Source organism: Myxocyprinus asiaticus, chromosome 46, assembly GCF_019703515.2.
Source record: "Myxocyprinus asiaticus isolate MX2 ecotype Aquarium Trade chromosome 46, UBuf_Myxa_2, whole genome shotgun sequence".
NCBI lineage: Eukaryota > Metazoa > Chordata > Actinopteri > Cypriniformes > Catostomidae > Myxocyprinus > Myxocyprinus asiaticus.
Window position 1 is genome coordinate 12871077 of NC_059389.1, and position 19619 is coordinate 12890695.

The 19619-nt window shown below is 37.2% G+C and overlaps 1 protein-coding gene across 4 annotated transcripts in view; it reads left to right on the forward strand.

The window, feature by feature from the left end:
• The window catches only part of LOC127435813 (transcriptional enhancer factor TEF-1-like), a 47463-nt gene that overhangs the window by 14086 nt on the left and 13758 nt on the right, over positions 1-19619 (forward strand). Inside the window, exons 1-4 of one of the 4 annotated variants that reach the window (XM_051689536.1) lie at positions 16556-17063; positions 17229-17455; positions 17628-17692; positions 18055-18117. In XM_051689536.1, the coding sequence (XP_051545496.1) occupies positions 17416-17455; positions 17628-17692; positions 18055-18117 (168 nt within the window). In that variant the 5' untranslated portion in view covers positions 16556-17063; positions 17229-17415. The other 3 variants (XM_051689534.1, XM_051689537.1, XM_051689535.1) reach the window with 3 other exon arrangements.

The window sequence follows — 19619 nt, forward strand, 5'->3', positions numbered from 1 at the left end:
AACCCTTTGTTCATTATGCCTTCACTTAATAACTTAATAAGCCTTCTCTATTATATCTTATGTATCGTGTTATGAAAGTGGAATAGGCTTACAGGGGTTAATGCAACAACGTGGGAGGATCCGTTTCATTTGATTGAATGGAGCATGCTGTGGAGCAGCGTTACAGTGTTTACAGTGCTGTTGTTTTGAATTGGAAATGAAATTTGTAATGTTTTTTGACACTTCAAATTGCCAAGATTAAATTTATTTTGTTTATTGTCATGCCAGTTTTCTTTTTAATGGAATAGTTTGCCCAAAAATGAAAATTCTGTCATTATTTGCTCACCCTAATGTTGCTCCGACACTCTGTGACTTACTTTCTTCTGTGGAACACAAAAGGTGAATTTTTAAAAAGTCTTCACAAGGTTTATTTGCCATAAAATGCAAATAAATTCGGTCTGTCAAGCTCAAAAAAGTGATCATATGGCTTCAGAAGACTTTATATATATATATATATATATATATATTGTTTTTTTACTAATCATAGGGCAGTTACAAACACCTAATTGGTGGGACAATAATTCCCAGTAAACCGTTTTCTTAATGCATTTAATCTAGGGCTAATCTAGAGCTGTCGATTTAACGCTTAATTTTAGTGCAATTAATTTTATTAAAAAATAACGTGTTAAAGTTAAAGCTAGTAATCATGCCTCCGCTCCATAATAAGGAGTTATCACCTACATGTTTTTATGAGTCTCAGTCAGCAGGGGCAGTGAGCGCTACTCCATCTGTACAGGCAACAAACCATACTGGCTGCATCCGAAATCTGTAAAATGCTGCCTTTGGAGCCTGCATACGGAGGTAGTATGAAAATAAGGTGCCTTTCAAATTGTGTTGAGACTAGTTTCCTTAAGAGGTGCATTCATCCAAAAACTCTAGTTGTTTAGCCATTAACTGATTAGGCAGCAATGAGGATGCTTTGTTGCATTCAAACACAGCTGGACGGAGTGCAACTCCAAATGCAAGGATCTCAAAATGTGTTTTTTGTTGTTTAACTTGCATTATAAACAGCGTTTTTAGGACAAAGTGTCAACACAACCAAAGTGAGACACTCCAAAAGCGTCTATCTGACAGATGTATACATACTGTAGACACGTCCTAAGAAAAGCCCTTATAAGTCTACCTTGGATAGATTGACAAATTCAATTGCCAAATCGATTGCTGTGGACTGTAGTGATGGGATTATGTTCAATGATATGAAAAAAAATAACTGCCTTCTAAGCCACTTTTTGTATTGCCTAATCAATACTTTAATCATCTGCACTATAATGTAATGTATTTTAATTATATTAATTATTATATTTATAATATTTATAATGATTTAAATATTATAATTAATAATTTATAATGCCTTTTGTGGCAATTATTGATTTAAGCCCTATATGTTTAATTGCGATGAATCTGATTAAATAATCGGCATATCATGTAATTAATTGAGTAAAAAAAAAAAAAATTATCAATGGACAGCCCATTTTCCTTCGGCCTGGCTGCCAACTTCATGAATAGGGAGACGCTAATGTGCTGTTTCATTACAGCTTCATTTAGTAAAGAGCAAGAAGGTCCCGCAAACACTTTACAGAGCTTAGCATCACAGTTCTGCATTGAATAAAGCAGAATGTGTGATTGAGACTACATTTGTGTGGAAATATACAATATTTGCATAACAGAGCAAAAAGGGATAGTTCACCCAAAAATGAAAATTCTGTCGTCATTTATTCATGTCGTCCTTATGTCTTTCTAAACCTGTATTAGCTGTAAATTTATTTCTTATTTAATACACAAAATGAAATGATAAGCAGAATTTTTGGAACAGACAGCCTCAGTCACCTTACATATACATTGTAGAAGCTGTCAGTCTCTAATACCTACTGTCATTCTGCCTAATATCTTCCTTTTTAAAAGAAATAAAGTCATAATAAAGTCGGGTTTGGAATGACATGAGAGTGAGTAAACAAAGACAGATTTTAATTTTTGGGTTAACTATCCCTTTAAAACAAATGCCATTCTATACAAATACTTTCTGTTGTCATATATCATTACATTTCATTACAATGAGCTGGCACTTTGGTAGTGTCCTTGCCTGTGGACAACATAAGCACAAACATATTTTGAGGTACACTTATCCGGCGGCAGAGAGAATGGACCAGAGGGAGCGAGACGGCTACCCAGGGTGGATGTGTGCCTCCCAGTTTGTGCTGAATTGCACCCATGCCTCTTGTTTGGCCGGCTGAGGCGGTCTGGAGGGTGAAGTGTATTGTAAGTGTGACCACAGTACATTGTTGCATGACTAATCTGGGCCTTCCATCTGCCACTTAGGCCCCAGCATAAGCACGTCTATCCAGCATCAAGCACTGCCATATTGTAGCAGTCACAACATCTTGGCTTTCTTTGCCACTCTTTCTTTGCCAGAGCGGAAAGACTGCCTAAACCGCCTGCCTGCTCGCCACACAGCCAGGAATTAAGGGGAGGTTACATGTGCACACATAACGAAACACTGAGATTTGTCCTGACATCCAAAGATGAAACGGCTAGTGCACATTTATTTGGGTTTGAAAGGTGAAAGGTCATGTGGTACACAGTATTTAGTTTAAGTCAGCTCATTATCTGCAGCTTCCATCCATCCATCCAGACAGACAGACCAAGTCCCAGCCAGAGCCCGGACTTGAACCCAATCAAACATCTCTGGAGAGACCTGAAAATGGCTGTCCACCGATGGTCCCCATCCAACCTGACAGTGCTTGAGAGGATCTGCGAAGAAGAATGGCAGAAAATCCCCAAATCCAGGTGTGCAAAGCTTGTCTTTGCAAAGACTTGAGGCTGTAATCGCTGCCAAAGGTGCTTCAACTAAGTACTGAGTTAAGGGTCTGAATATTTACGTATGTCAATGTGATATTTCAGTTTTTTCTTTTTAATAAATTTGCAAAGTTATCAAAAATCTGGTTTTTGCTTTGTCATTATAGGAGAAAGAATGTAGATTGAACTGAAAAAAAATAATAATAATAATTGAAAGCATTTTAGCATAAGGCTGACATATAACAAAATGTGAAAAAATGAAGGGGTATACTTTCTGAATGCACTGTATCTATCTGTCTGTCTGTCTGTCTGTCTGCTTATTTCTCACTGAGTTTCTTTCTCTTTTAAAGTGTAAAGTCTTGTAAATTATAGGGAGGATGTGTGGTGTCGAGAGCCGCCTGTCTCGCTCCCTCTGATTAAACCATCACACTCAGGTTCCCTTTAATCCTCTGCAATCCAAACCACCAACCTGCATTTGTTGATGTTAATTCAAAACTCTCAGATTTCCAAGATATTACCATACAAGATATTACTGCATGCAATACTAGTTCGACTGGCTGGTAAGGAGAGATTGACGAGTATTTGTATGGAAAGGGAAACCTTTTTGGATTTGAGAGATTCTAATTGAAACTCAATTAAAAATGTAAAAAACAGCTCTAGTTTTAAGTTAAACTGGTATATAGTACATAGAACAAACACTTCTAAACAAGACCACATTCTAAGTGTTTCCATGATGTGGAAGAAGTGAAAAACTGCAGATTGCATTGTAATTGTGGGCAAAACCAAAAGTGCACACATGAGTGTGCTGAAAGTGATTACAGTTGAGTTCATCTCCAAGTCAGGACGATGATGTTTAAGAGCCAAACCATTTAGCAGTTTGCAGCATGCAAGAATTGTTATCACTCTCTCAGCAGTACCAGTGAGGTTTTGCAATGTCAGCATTCAGTGCATGAAAAAAGCAGTCAGAGCGTTAGTGTGAGACCCACCCACCAAGTCACACACACTTACCCACATTCATACACTCACACACATTAACTTTGCTATCTAACTTCTATTATTTTTATATAAAGCTAATTATAATTACAATGGACTTACACAAACCCTTTAACTTTAACTCTTTATACTAAACCCTTTAAAAAACATTTTACTTTTTTAAGATTAGATAAAAAAAATAAAATAAAATTCATTCATTCATTCATTCCTTCATTCATTTTTTTTTTCTCATTTATTTGTTATTTCATTTATTAAATGATTTTCCAAATAAGGACATCCCCAGATTTCCCCAAATGTTGTTTCTGTCCATATGTAACTCACAACTGTTATACACACACACCAACACATTGTGAAGTGTGCTCACATTTGACCGGAAACACATGGTATTAGCTGTACAATAGGCAGCAATGTTTTCACTGGGCATTTCCCCGGTAAGTGTGGCTGCCAAGCCAGACGTGCCTTGAGAACACAGATTTTGTAGTTAACAGTCATTTTGAGTGAGCATACAGATCGGGTTTTTGTGTTTCTGTTTTTTTTTTTTTTTCTTTAGTTTATCTTGAAGTTGTGGGCACACACACGTTTGATGTCATACTGCTCTTGGCTGTTTATTTGAGCAGTTGGCTTCATTTGGAAACCAATTTGCTGCCAGATTGTTGCACTCTTTCCTTGATTTGTAGCATAATGTTTATAATGAGATTGTGATTAGCCGCAGATATTTTTCAGCTCTTGCGCAAACAGTTCCCTTGAAAGAGACCGTTCACCCAAAAATGACAATTCTTTCATAATTTACTTACCTTTATGTTTTTCCAAACCTGTAAATGATGACAGAATTATCACTTTTGGGTTAACTGTCCCTTTAATATGACACTTACAGTGGTGGTTGTTTGGTGCTGATGGGAAAAGTAGTGATTCAGAGGGATGTTGCATATGAGTTGGCTTAATCACTCAAAATTTGTTGTTCAGCAATCTTCCACGACAAATTTAAAAGCTCTTCTGACATCACTGACAGCTTGCAACTGTTTTGGTTTAATTGCCACTCCTAAATTAGCCTGGCTTATTTGTTTTCTTATTTCCTTCATGGGCTTTCAATCATGCCTTCATCTTTAACTTTCAGTTAAATGATGTTTGATGTTTTATATGGGTGATGAGAGAATGCTTTAACTGTATTTAATGTACTCTGCATTCATTTTTATTGTTAGTTTCCAAACCAGAAACAGATTCAATCTGTGAACAGGCAATTTCTAAGATGTTTTGCATCTTACTGACAATATTTATTGCTGTGTTATCCTATTGAACACACTGGTACCAAAGTCGGAGTCAATAACCTTGCTCCTTCTTACACTTAAAATAAAGTACTATGGTATTTGTTTTATGGACACTGAACTATGGTAATATCATGGTTTTTGGTCACCACCATTATAGTAATGCCATGATATTCTTTGTAATATCAAGTAACTTGGAGTACCACTTAAGTACCATAATAAACAAGTATTGAAATCATACAGTACAAGGGTATATTTCAAAGTACCATGGCATTGCTATCTGACACTATCATTGTACGTCAATGACATCACTTACCTCATCTGAGTGGTACAAGGCTTGGAGGCTTTTCCTACACTTGCCATCTGACACACTCAAAAAAGAATTGTACATGACTCACCATAGTAAATGAATGGTTGCGACTATAACACAGGGTCCACACATACTAAACATACCACACGGGTCTAAGTCTGATTCTGACTTCTGTGTGAAAACCTTATGCTAGAAGTCTGATGTTTGAAATAAATGATAGATAAAAAAAATTATTACTCTGTCTTTTCTTTGTAACACAGCATGGTCAGGTTTACAGAATATTGGGGCACAAGTGGTTTAAAAAAATGCTACAATTTGACAAATAATTGTTTTTTATGCTGTGTAACTATTTAAATCAGCCAATGCATGGAGCACTGAGGCCATCTACTGGTTATAATTGTTATTTCATATACTTGTTATTTTATTTCAGCTGATGGCCCCAATGTGTAATATTTTGATATTTCGACTATTTTAAAATTTTGTGAAATAGATTGTTTATAGAAGTGAAGATAACATAAAATGTGTTTATTTTGTATGTAAAATGAATGCAGTAGGTTAGTAATTTAGAGGTAAATAAATTCAAAAATACCATACATTTCCACAAAAAATGCATAACTTTAGTGTTTTTACTTTAATAAAGTTATAAATATTTAATAAATGTTTTTAAAAAGGGGAGTTACACATTTTATATTTCAGGTCAAATTTGACCCGAACAGTAAAACTGTAAACCTCTGATCAACAGTGTTAAAGGGTTTCATTTACATGGCCCAGGACAAAATTTTATAGGTGACAAATGTTTTGGTTTTTGTGTCATGTTAGTGTGCCTAGCGTTCCCCAGGCCCGGACTCGGAGGTCCCAGTCGTTGCCATGGATCCCAGCAGTTGGAGCGGCAGTGAAAGTGCCGGGGAGGATATCGAGAGGATGAGTGACTCGGCAGATAAGCCCATGGACAACGACGCTGAGGGTGTGTGGAGCCCTGACATTGAGCAGAGCTTCCAGGAGGCTTTGGCCATCTACCCGCCCTGCGGCCGACGGAAAATCATCCTGTCCGATGAGGGGAAAATGTATGGTGAGTCCAAAAAAAAAAAAAACTTTTAGCTGAAATGAATTGAAAGAATTTTCTTTCTTTTTTTTCACATAAAATATGCTGAATAGGAAAATTGGCAATTTTGTAAAAGCAAACAGACACTAAAATCACAGCCTGTTGTGATCTTGTTGTATTTTACTCAGTGTTTCACAGTAGTTTTATTTGAAGTAACAAAGGTGATGTTATTTCATATCAAGACATTTTTGTGTCGTGACCTTCCAGTTGAGAACCACAGCCTTAGTGTGTTGAAGTTTCTACATCTTAGCACAATTTACAAATAGACCTTTTAACCTCAAAATCAATATTATGATGTTTTGACTGGGTATGTGGTGTTATGACTGCCATTCAGGATCATTTTGACTGCGAGTTGTTTGTTGAGGTTGGTGGGGAAAGTGATCATCAGAAAGTTCTCAGGGAAAGTATTAGTTGTTCGTCCTCAGGGTGAGTCAGTGAGGTCTGTTGGGAAACTGGAAAATGGGTCTCCAGTGGGCCAGGCTGTGGAGCGAGTGGGCTTTCCTTGGTTCTGTTGTAAAGTCAGCGTGAACCATTAATTAGGAGCAGATGGTCGTGCGGCTAACACCAGCTGCGCTTAACCCCTATGGCCCCCCTTTCAAACTCCCGGCTGGGGTGATGTCATGGAAAGAGGGAATACTGCTCTTCTTTTTCATTTTGAATATTGAGCATACTCTTGGCCTTGTCCACAATGAAAACTCTTCTCTTGGCTCGAATGTATATTAAACTTTCTTCATAAAGAACAACTTGGTAACCAAACAGTTCTTGAAAGAAAAAGAAAGTCAAATTTAGCAAATATTGGAAAATGTGGATACGTTTATAAATCATATTATTACACGGCTCTCAGGAATATTTGATTCTGATTGATCAATCGCAGCATTCTGCTGTAATGAGCGTTAAACTGTATAATTGACTGATGTTGCAATTTCCTACATAGTTATGTGTCTCATATCACTCAACTGTCTTCTTACATAATATAATCATTTCAACTCAAATCAATATTTCATATCCATTTTTTTTTATTTGGTTTTAGTTGCCATGTATTATGCGGATAATTTAGTTAGCTGCAAACAATTTGTCTTGTATACCTCAGCAGTCTTTTTTTCACATAATATAATATTTTCAACTCAAAACAATATTTAATGTCATTTCTTTCTATGTAAGTAGCCATGTATTAAGGGGGTAGTGTAAAGTCTGCCGCAGTTATCACAATATCGCATGGCTTCGTGTCCTTGTCCTGATCACCATTGGCGTTAATGACCAGCTGACTTTTCAAAGTTTCTTTGAAATCTTTTCTAAAGTCAAATTAATACCAAAATGACAATTTTTCCTTTAGACACCTGTTTGTTCCCATGGCCACTGTGCTTTTTCTGCAGGCTTTTCAGATTCACTCTAAATAAATTGGCTGATGTTCGTGGGGGGTTTCTCAGGTCATTGAAGCAAACCTATCACCTCCTACACTGGTGAGCGAGTGACATTCCATAGCCGAGCATTTGACATCACTTTCGTTATTTCATTGTCCATAGCAACAGTTTTTGATGTAATTTATCTGAGAGTACCTATCTCAGACCCACACAAGTCAAGATCCCCGTCCGTACTCCTGATGATCTCCAGGTCTGCCAGCGCGGTGTGGTTAATTAGTTGCCATCCCTATAGCAACCGCCTTTCACTTCAAAACAATATGTCGTTTTTTTCCTTGTGTCATGGCTCGGCTTATCTCACTGTTTACCTTAGGGAGCTTTTTACAGCCTTATGGAGGCATGAAACCTGGAGGCAAGCCAAAGAGTCCCAGTTCACACCATAGATGGTACAAACCACTGGGGATCAGTTTAGTTTTGCAGGTGACCCTGCTGACCAGTTTATAATAAGTTCTTGTCAACCTCTTAGGACAAAAAAACAAGGGATGTCATACTGATTAACTAATCAAATTAAATGAAAATAATAGCGTATATCATCATTTGCTGAGAAAAGCCCATGAATGAATATAAAGACAAGTAAAGCATTAAATAGACATTACAAAAATCTTTAGAAGTTAATATATTGTTTGTTTTATTTTCATATCTTTAAACATAAGTGTATCAATGGCCTACAGTCCCCATCAATTCATTTTGTAATTGAGTTTGTCTGTCTGAGTTAGACTAGGGGCCATTCACACAGAATGTGTTCATGCCTGAATTTTTTATTTTTTTATTGTTGGTGCCACATTTTTAAGATGTTGTCAAGTTAATAGTTAAAAACACGTGTCAAGTGTTTTTTCCAAGGTACTTTTTTCCATTGTGTTGCGCACCTTCTAGCTGTTTTTAACTCAGTGTGTTAATTGAATGTGTTAATTTGTTCATTTTTAAAACAGAAATAATTGTACTAAAATATAACATTACATTTTACAGCAAAAAAACATTTATTTTATTCTGTTATGCTTTTCTCATAGACCATCCTCTATTAGATCACCACTAATATAACAATAAACATCCTTTTATTACTGTGTAATATGCTGTTTATGAAGCATAATTCAAATATTTTGTTTTTAAGATAATTAATGCACCCTCTCTGTCAACTAATATCAGAAACCACTTGGCTCTGCATTTACTGGTATTTAATTTAGAAAGAGAAAGCATGCCATAAGTAGATTGGACAGTCCCCCGCTGGGGTGATGAAAGCAAGATCTAATCACACTGGTTTCACTTCTAAGGGGATATAGTGTCAGGACTTAAAAATCTCAGTCAAGAATTAATATTTCACAACCAATTTATATTTCTACATCCATTTCCACCTGTGCTTGCATTGAGTAATGTATCGGTTTCAAGCACAACTAACAAATAACGTGGAATTAAGTATTACTAACTCAGTTTTCTTCTTATAGGATATCAAACACACCTATGTTGCCAAATCTGTAGTGAATATAGATTATTCTAGTTATGATCAGCTCTAAAATTGTGTGAACATAATGTCTGACTCAGAGGGTTGGAAATGCTGTGAATTTAAACTGTGTCTTTCACAATAGGATAACAGACCCACTCTGAGACTGTAGTGCCAGTTTGGGCCATATTACATACCGCAGGGGAAACTAGGGGTTATGGGAGTTAGCGTCATTCTGCTCTTATACACTGGCTAACTACCATGCTGTTGAATCGCAGCCAGCAGAGGAAGTACACGACAAGCCATCCAAAAACACAAAACTAGCTCTCACTGTTTTCTTAAAGTATTTTCCTTATTATTGTCCTTTACTCTTAGAGGAGAAGACAAGTAATGAGTACACCCATTCATTTGGAGAAACAGCCAGCAAGCACACAATGAATGAATACGTTCATTTTATTTTTTGGCCTTTTGCCTCTTTTATGTAGAGGGACAGTAGAGATGACAGAAAATGAGAAAAAGGGGGAGCAGCAAGTGAATAGTGACCAAAATGTTGAAGCTCCAAAAAGGACATAAATGCAGCATGCAAGTAATCCATAAGACTTCAGTAGTTTAATCTACGTCTTCTGAAGCAATCCAATCGGTTTTGAGTGACAACAAACCAAAATATAACTCCTTTTTCACTATACATCTTGCATTGCAGTCTCTAGGCACGATCATGATTTGAAGCTCTATTACACTTCCTAGAGCCTGATGCATGCGCAGAGCACTAGATGGTGTTAGAAAGTGTAATCAAGCTTGAAATCGTGATCACCAAGGAGACTGCTGATGTCAAGATTTCTTTTGAGAAAGGAGTTATATTTTGGTCTGTTATACAGTACATGTAATAGACCCATAATTGCTTACTCACTGCACTTACTCAGCTGATTATATTTTAATTCTATAAAAAAAAAACATGTTTCTAGATGACTAAGAAACACACCTCACCCTATGGGTGTCCTTAGGGTAACACAGACAGACTTTCCCCCAAATGATCGAGTATAGTTTAGGAACAGGATGATTGTCAGTGTGAGATGTGGTTTGGTGGAAGAAGTGGGATTCAGGTGGGTGACAGGTGGTGTCTGAGAGTGTTTGTAAAATCACATAGGCCATTGCTTTTGTGCTGAGGGTTGTATTGTGTGCCAAAGGAGGTCCCTGGATGTGGTCTGTTTGAAAAAGTCTTCATTTTTCAAAATCCAAGGTCTTCTGAGAAAAAAAAAAGCTATGTATATTCCCACTTTAAAGCCTGCGCTTTGCTTCTTTTGTGTTGCATAAAATGGGGCCAAGGATGAGTAATTTTGTTTCGTTTTCTTTCCAGATGTACAGAGTTTAATCATGTCTCCCAAAGGGATGGCGTGTGAATTTGAAAAAGGGGTTTGGTGTAAGGAAGGACAGAGGCCCGGAAGACCGGATAGACACAAGAAATGGGTTCTGTCTGAGCCGTGTTAATGTTCTCATTTGGCTTTGATAGGTGTGAGACATCGATGTAACTGCACCGAGAGCTAGTTAGGAGACGGGTCACAGCATGCTCTGTCCCCACAGCTCTCTGTTTGAGACGGATGAGTGATTGAAACAGACACTGATATCATGTTACAAAGAGTCCTTGATCCACATAATACATGCTATTGTCACTCAGTGCTGCCTGTAAAACAGCTCTTGTTCCTCACTAGGCTATTTTAGTTTCTCTGCATTAAAATCAATTTTGGTAAATTTATGACTGGTCACATGTTTAATTGATTTTCTAAAAGTTTTTGAAATATTTGCGGTTATTTTTTTCCTGTATTGATGTACACTAATTAGTGGTGCTTGCAAATTGAATGCACTGTAAGTAACTTTAGAGAAAAGCATCTGTAAAATGCAATAGTATACATTTAAAGCATCACTATTACAATTGCTCATCACATAGATTCACATTAAAGGATGGACCCGAGCCATATCTAGAGACTTGGGAGTGTCCTCTTATGACTTTGTCCAGTATGCAACCACCTATCAACCACCCAGAACACCCTATCAACCAACTAGCAATGCCCTAGCAACCTTCAAGAACACCATAGCAACCACCCAGAACACCCTGGTATCATGGCGTACAAGGATAAATTTAGAAATAAAAAGTCAAGTCTTTTTTATTTGTGTTGCGCTTTTCACAACACACATCGTTTCAAAGCAGCTTTACAGAAAACCATGCATTAAAAAAAAAAAAATTAAACTGTAATATCTTTAAAGTCTTAGAGTGATCATTGTGTAGTTTGATTAAATATGATTGTAAATTGTGTATAAAAATTTAATACTTAAATAATAATTGTATTTAGAACCCCTGTGAACAAGCTGAAGGAGACTGAAAAAATTAAAATTTTTCAAAATCATTTTAATAGTCAAGTCAATAATGTGGTGTTTTCTAGTCTATGATATTTTCATAAGTGAAGATAAAAGTTGTAAATCCATTATAAACAGTTTAGCACTGAGCTTTAATTTAAAGGAGTAGTTCACTCAAAAAAGAAAATTCTCTCTTCATTTACTCACCCTCATGCCATCCCAGATGTGTATGACTTTCTTCTGCTGAACACAAACAAAGATTTTTAGAAGAATATTTCAGCTATGTAGGTCCTCTCAATGCAAGTGCAATTTTTTGAATGGCTCCAAAAATCACAAAGGCAGCATAAAACTAATCCATGCGACTCCAGTGAAAAATTCACAAAGTTATAAATTGCAAAAAATAAAGCTAAGATTTAAGACCAGAAACTCTTTGTGTAACTGTAAGAGCAAAAATAAAACATAATTAACCACTTGTATTTAAGGAAGGTTGGGTGTATTAACTAATTTCTCTTTACAACACAGAGACTATGTGGCTGTCACAAATCAAATGAATGAAAGACTTGTGATCGAAGACTCGGAAGGTGAACAAATAATTTCTGTTTCTTGTACAGAGCCTATGTGGCTGTCACGTGTCAAACGAATGAAACACGAACTATAAATTTAGATCATGTGCGGCCACGACAAAATGAACGAATCACTCTCTGAGACTACTTGATCTTCCTGAGACAAAATTAACGAATCGTTCATGAACTACCCATCACTAGTGTAGAGTTGACCTTGGTGCACAGAGAAACGTTCTCTTTAGTTCTCCCTTGACAAAGTATTCACAAAGTAACTTTATCGACCAAAACTATATGAAGAATGAAGCAAGATAAAGAGAGAGATAGAGAGAGAGAGAGGGGTCATTTGGGGCTGTTTGGATTTTCCATGTGTGATTTCCAATAGGCTGGTGTGATGTATCCAGCCAGCGCACCGTTAGGAAGCAGTCAGAAAAGCACGCTTGCTCTCACGTGCATGCACATACACACACACACACACACACACACACACACACTTTCTCCCTTGCGCACTCAGAGGAAGCATGCTTAATTGCTCCCGTTAAAGAAAACAGCTTCAAACCTACTCCATCCACTCTGTGTTTCCAGTTTGGCTTTTCTATTGCAGGAAGAGAAGAACTCACCTTTTGGAAGTCTTTCAACCAGATTGTTGTACATGTGCACACTTTCAGGGCTTTAAAGGGATAGTTCACGCAAAAATCTAAACTCATATAGTCATTGTTTGGGTAAACTGTGCTATAGGTCCAATGCCTCCTTTTATTAGACAAAATCTACTAGCCCAAAGTCAAAACGAAATGGCATTTACAATCCATTTTACTTTCATGATGTTACATACTTCCAAGTGAAAGAGAATTGCACAGAACTTTATTTTACCCATTGGGAATAGATTGTGAAAAGGGGGCGTTCCATAACAGAATAGAGCCAGACCTGAATGTGAGTTTGGAGATGGCTGAGTTCATGAATATTAATTAGCTGGCACATTGGTTTGGCTATTTCTTCTAAGTTCACTCTCACTGTGATTTGTGTGACGGTCATTCTTTACGCTCAATTCACAAGCACAAATGAGCTTGTGTCATATTTTACTTTTGGACTGCAGTCTTAGGGGCCGTTTGCACTGACTGCATTTTTACGACTCTCTGCGGTGTTTTTTAACTGTTTTTCTATGCAGACATACACTAAACGGATGTCTCTTACTGCTGCATCTCGTTTTGTAGCACCTCGCGCAGAAGCCCAGCATGTTTAAGATGCTGTATCAAGTTGAAAAAAGTGTGGAGACACCTGCGTTCTGTTCTTTTATTGTGCTGCTGCATCCGACGCTTTCCATCTGAACGGCCCCTTACACCTGCCAGAATACACACTCTAATGTAGAGTTGGCTTTGGTATGTTAAATACATGGAGATCTAACACCACACAAGCCATATTTTAATAGCAGCTTACTAAGTTCGGTTGATTGGGCTCAAAGTAGTTTCGGTGCCCCTGGTCCATCTGATCATAGGCTCAGCTTTCCTCTCAGATTTTGTCTACTAAATAATCATAGCAGTTTTGGCGGGATGAGGGGGGTAAGGGGATGTCCACTGGAAAAGAAAAGACTGTCCGTCACGGTCTCTTGCCATCTGGCCTTGAATTTTCTCTCAGACCTTCCCTCTGAAAATGGGTTTGCGGACGGAGGGGTGTCATCGTGTTATGGGCTCTAGCCTTCACAAAGGACAGCTGGCTAACTGTAATCAGATGCTAGCAGGCATGTGTGTGCATATAAGTGTGTTTGTGTGTGTGAATGGCTTTATCTGGCAAGGGAAAAAGCTGGCCGCACCCCTTGGACTTGCTCTCAGGGAACACCTGCATTGAGCCTGAAGATCATATCAGTCTAAGCTGCCTGACTTTCAGTGAGGGGATTGTTCAGACCACCATCTGGTTTGGGAGGCTGACCTTTACTTTGAACCATATGGCATTTTGTCGTGCCTCACCGTTTCTCATGGTGTTGCGGTAAATCATCAGGTAGATAGTTAGTTAGCATGATTGGACATTGCTAGCACAGTCACTCCTGAATAAGTTGTTTTATCATAATCATATTTTTTGTGGTCCAAGTCAGTGTCTTTCAACAGGTTTTGCTTGAGGAACCAGATTTTACAATGGACATCAAGTGGGGACTCACCTCAATACCAAACCCGTAATTAATATTTAAAGGGTTGGTTTCTTGTTCTGTTTAAAAAAAAAAATAATTATGGCATTATATATGGAAAGAAATGCATAAGTGAATGGTGACTGATGCTAACATTCTGCCTAACATCTTTTTGAGAACCACTAATGTACAGTAGGCAATTGGTAAAAAATTTTTTTTTTATCTATGTGCAGCCCATGAAATCCAACTTAAAATTAAACTTGGGCACTATGAGTTTATTCTCTTCATTACTGAGTCGTGGACCTCCTACAGAAAATCTTTGTATTGTTAGTTTAGGCCATTATGATTCTAATGTGATTCTGAGACCTTCGAGTCATCCATCAGGCCTGGCAGGGCGGCGGGGCCATTGTCCCAAAGATTTTGGGCTTCTGCCCTGTCCGCACACACACACCCTGGGGCCCACACCCCGAAACTTGCAGGACATTTCAAGAAAAGAACAGAAACTGAGTGAATTTCGATTGTAAGTGAATGGTAAAATTATCATCTGAAATAGTTAAAGCTTTGACCTGCGAGTTGAACCGAATTCTTCCTGCTTTAAGACACTCTTTCATCATCTATTGTGTGATTTATTGGGAGCACAGATGCACCAGCATCCCATTGTGGATACCAGTGTCTAAAAGACAACATATGGTAGTGATTACCTAGAGTCTCTATTCATGTTTATCGGTGTATAGGAAGCACTGTCACTGTGAGTTCTGACCAATCCATGGCTTGCTAAATACAGAGAACAGATTTTAAATGAGTAGTTCATGGTAGTACGTCTTGGCTTCAATTACAGTTATACTCTAAGTATGGCACACTCTTTGCCCCTGACATCACCATTTTACGGCAATGACCCTCTTCAAACAGGCTAAGCAATGAATTGAGTTATTTTGCAATCATAGAGACTTTAAGTTTTTGTCATGGTGAAGTGTCATGGTGAAGTTTGTCATTTCTGTCCCTATAGTGTCACATTGCAGACCCAGACTCATGCCACTGGTTGAGCCAATCTTGCTATTTAAGGCTTCTATGGAGAAATGCACTTAGGGGAGATAAACATTGATAAATATCACAGCAGGTCTTCAATGACACTTTGGTTCAATGGCACTTTGAGCCATCAAAAGAGTTTAACAGAAGATGTTAATGCAGAGTAATTGATGAACCCTATTCTGCACATTTTTGGTGCAATCCTTTCCCTCAACTGAAGATATACTGAGGTCAACCCAAGTCATCCATGGGTCAATCCGAGGTTCATTTATCAGCTCAGATTTAATTGTCATCAGTGGGTGTTCCCCAGGGCTCTGTACTTGGTCCTCTGCTTTTTTCTGATCGAGCTGACATTAGGACAGCTCCTGATATTCTCTTTTGATGACCTTTGACCAGAAACATCCTCAATGGCTTTTGTGGTATGACTTCCACCAGCATAAGCTCAAACTTCAGCCCCTCTATAAAGGAATGGTGTCTGACCCCTAGGGGTTTCTAAGGCAAACTCAATGTGCCCATACCAGTCTGTCCATTAAACCACGTTTTGTACCATTCTTAATAAGTGATTGAGCTCTGTTAGTTTTCTTCAGCCCTTGTGTTTGCTTTTAGCATTTGTTTCCATAAAGCACTGGTAATGGTAATGCTTACTCATCACAAGACTCTGATGTTTCCTGTTATTGGTGATCAGTAGACAGTTTTTTACTTTTTAGTCTTTTGGACATGGTACCATAGTAATACCATACTTGTTTGGACATGGTACCATGGTAGTACCATAGTTTTATGGACATGTACAGTACCTTGGAACTATCATAGTTGTTTGGAAAGTGTACCATGGTAATACCATAGTGTTTTGGACTTGGTACCATGGTAATAGCATTGTTTTTGGAACATGAACCATAGTACTATATAAACTACTATAAACTACTAGAGTGTTTTTGATATATACTATTGTAATACCATAGTGTTTTGGATACACAGTATACCATAGTAATACCATTGTGTTTTGGAGATGTATCATGGTAATACAATAATATTTTAAATGTCTAACATGGTACTACCATAGTTTTTGGACATGATACCATAGTAATACCGTCTCTGTTTTGACATGTATGATGGTAAAACAATTTTTCCTTTAACATGTTATTGTTGTAATGCTATGTTTTTTTTTTTTTGTTTGTTTTTTAACATGCACCATGGCAATACAATGCTTTTTTGGATATATAAAATTATAATACAGTGTTTTTGCACACATACCATGGTATATCTATGATATTCCTTGAAATACCTTGGAGTATCATATACGTATATTGGTACGTTAACATGCAAATAATTCAGTCCCATAGTATAGAGTACCTGTATCCAAGTAGAGTGGTATTATCTGATACCATCACTGTCCCACAATACATTCTGAAAAGAAATGTTGACTAGTCATCTGCTCTCATTCTGTAATGACAGTTGTTTATCTTATCCTTATCTTGTGTCTTTGATCAGTTTGTGCTTTGGTCTGTCTAGCAGCTCCATGGGTGGGGACTCTCAAAACTTAGCACTCTTCAACAGGCTCTCTCACTCTCTCTCTCTCTCTCTCTCTCTCTCTCTGTAAATTCCCTTCTCACTCTGGAGGTTGTTTTGCAGGTTTGCCAAGTCCAGCTGAGCATGTTTTCAAGTGAGTGAAAAGAATGAATTATGGCAGCAGTAAGCATGCTTACAGCTGGCTGTTTGGAGGGTCTTTGATCTAAGAGTGCAGTGTGCATGAATGCCCGCATTGTGAGCATACATAGTGTGTGTGTGTTTGTGTGTGCGTGTGTATGCGTGTGTTTGTGTTTTGAAGAATAGGGAGGCCCAGGTCTGGGTTAGAAGAGATTACACTGCATGCACGTTCAGTAAAGGCTATCTGGAGAACCCCTGCGCTGTTCATTGGCTTTGAGTCAGATGTTGTCTTTAAAGGAATAGCTCACCCAAAAATTCTGTGATCATTTACACACATAAGATTGTTCTTTTGTGGAACACAAAACGAGATGTTTTTTTTTCTTCAAGAATCTCTGTTTTCAACATCAAGTATGTAAATATTCATCACTCAACCTTAAACACTAATAAAACTGCAGTATACAATGAATTATGATCAATCTCAAGTCAGTGCACACACTGAAACACTTCCTTTACTATGTAAAAATATAGGTTATGTAATTGTGTCATCTATCAACAAGCATTTCTTTGTTTTCTCTTACAGGTCGTAACGAATTAATTGCCAGATACATCAAACTCAGGACAGGGAAGACACGGACAAGAAAGCAGGTTAGTAGTACACTAGGTAGTTCCCACAAAAGTATTACATAAAGGACATTCTGAAGGCCTCTGTATATAATGTGTTTGTTTACTGCCTTCCTTAGTTACTGAAGTATTCTTTACAACAGCGAACACCTGTTGCTTTGTGCTCTAAATTCAGTGCAAATCTTCACAATTTAATTGTAAAGTAAATAAAAAATGAACTAATTAAATTGCCTTTTTTCTTTGTCATGACAAAATGATGTTAAAGGTTGTATTATATGTTAAGTTTGTAATTAAAATGGATGTTTTTGTGCCTAATGGCAGAGAGCCTTTCATCTCCATGGTTACAAAATGTTCTTTTGTGTTTGTTTGTTTGTGTGTGTGGCCAGGTCTCCAGTCATATCCAGGTTCTTGCCCGGCGGAAATCCAGAGAATTTCATACCAAGCTAAAGGTACATGCTGTTTGGCTGTCTGTAACCTATATTCCCTGATCGCAACTGCCCTGCTTAGTATGCACTGGACTGGTTGACTGGTTTTCTTTGTCATGTTTGTCATCTGTTTCCTTCCTATTTCGCACAAACTGTGTTCGTTTTGGAGGAAGATACGTATTGTGAGGGGCTGAATGCACACCGATATATTTAGTTCTTTTATCTGTGATATATGGGTTATGCAAAGATTGTTAAGGAGATTGCAGGATTTAAAATGCAGCATGAAGGTCAAATGCATCTGTGCCCCCTTTGGATAACTCATCATTTAAACATACTGTATGAAAATGTATGTGTATCTGTCCATTTTTAAAAGTATCTGGAAAATTTACATTTACAGTCTACGCATACTTTAGTATTTGTAATTTGCCTGACATCTATAATGCAATTTATATATATATATATATAGTTTTTTTATTACACCAAGTACAAAAACATGCATGGCTTAAAACATGATGTGTTACAGGGATATGAAATGAAAATTCTTTTGTCATTTACTCACCCTCATATTGTTCCAAATGATATGACTTTTTATACTTCTGGTGGAACACAAAAGGAGATGTTAAGCAAAATGTTAGTGACTGACAGCCTTAGTCACCATTTACTTTTATTGTATGGGCAATATTCTGCATAACACCTCTTTCTATGTTCCATGGGAGAAATAAAGATATACGGAACAACATGAGGGTGAGCAAATGATATTGGTATTTTCATTTTTGGGTGACCTATCCCTTTAAAGGCATTCAAGGGATACTATGTCATCTGGTAGTTAAAAAGCAAATGACAATTAACTGGCTCAACATTTCCTTTACACGAACCAAGATCAAAGGGCAAAGCATAGTGCAGTTTTCATCCAGTAACTTTAATATTGCTTACTGATCTGAGGTTTAGCTTGAGAGAATATCAGTGGTTTGATGGTTAATACTGTTTAAAGGAATATTCCATGTTTAGTACAAATTAAACTTAATCTACAGTATTTGGGGCTTAATGTTTAGAGTCACTTACAATGGAAGTGAATGGGGCCAATCCGTAAACGTAAAAAAAAAAATACTCAAAAGTATAGCCACAAGACATAAACAATATACGTGTTAACATGATTTTAGTGTGATAAAATCACTTACTAACCTTTTCTGTGTAAAGTTAAATCTAATTTTACCATGTAATGCCATGCAAACTACTATAATAACAACGACTGAAACAACTTTACAGCTCAAAGAATACAAGATTTAACAGAATAATTTAAGTGCATAAAAATAAAAAACATTATAATTAATAATTAATTAATAATTAGTAATTTATACAATTCTAAGCTTTACATTTCTGCCTTTAAGTCTCTATCTGTTTTCTCATTTAGCCTGTATAATATATAGAGTTAGAAAAGTTAAAATGACCTTTATTTTTTCATTGTATTAGAATGTGTCATCTATAAAAAAAAGTTTAAAAAGTTTAATGTATCAGAATCACTGCAG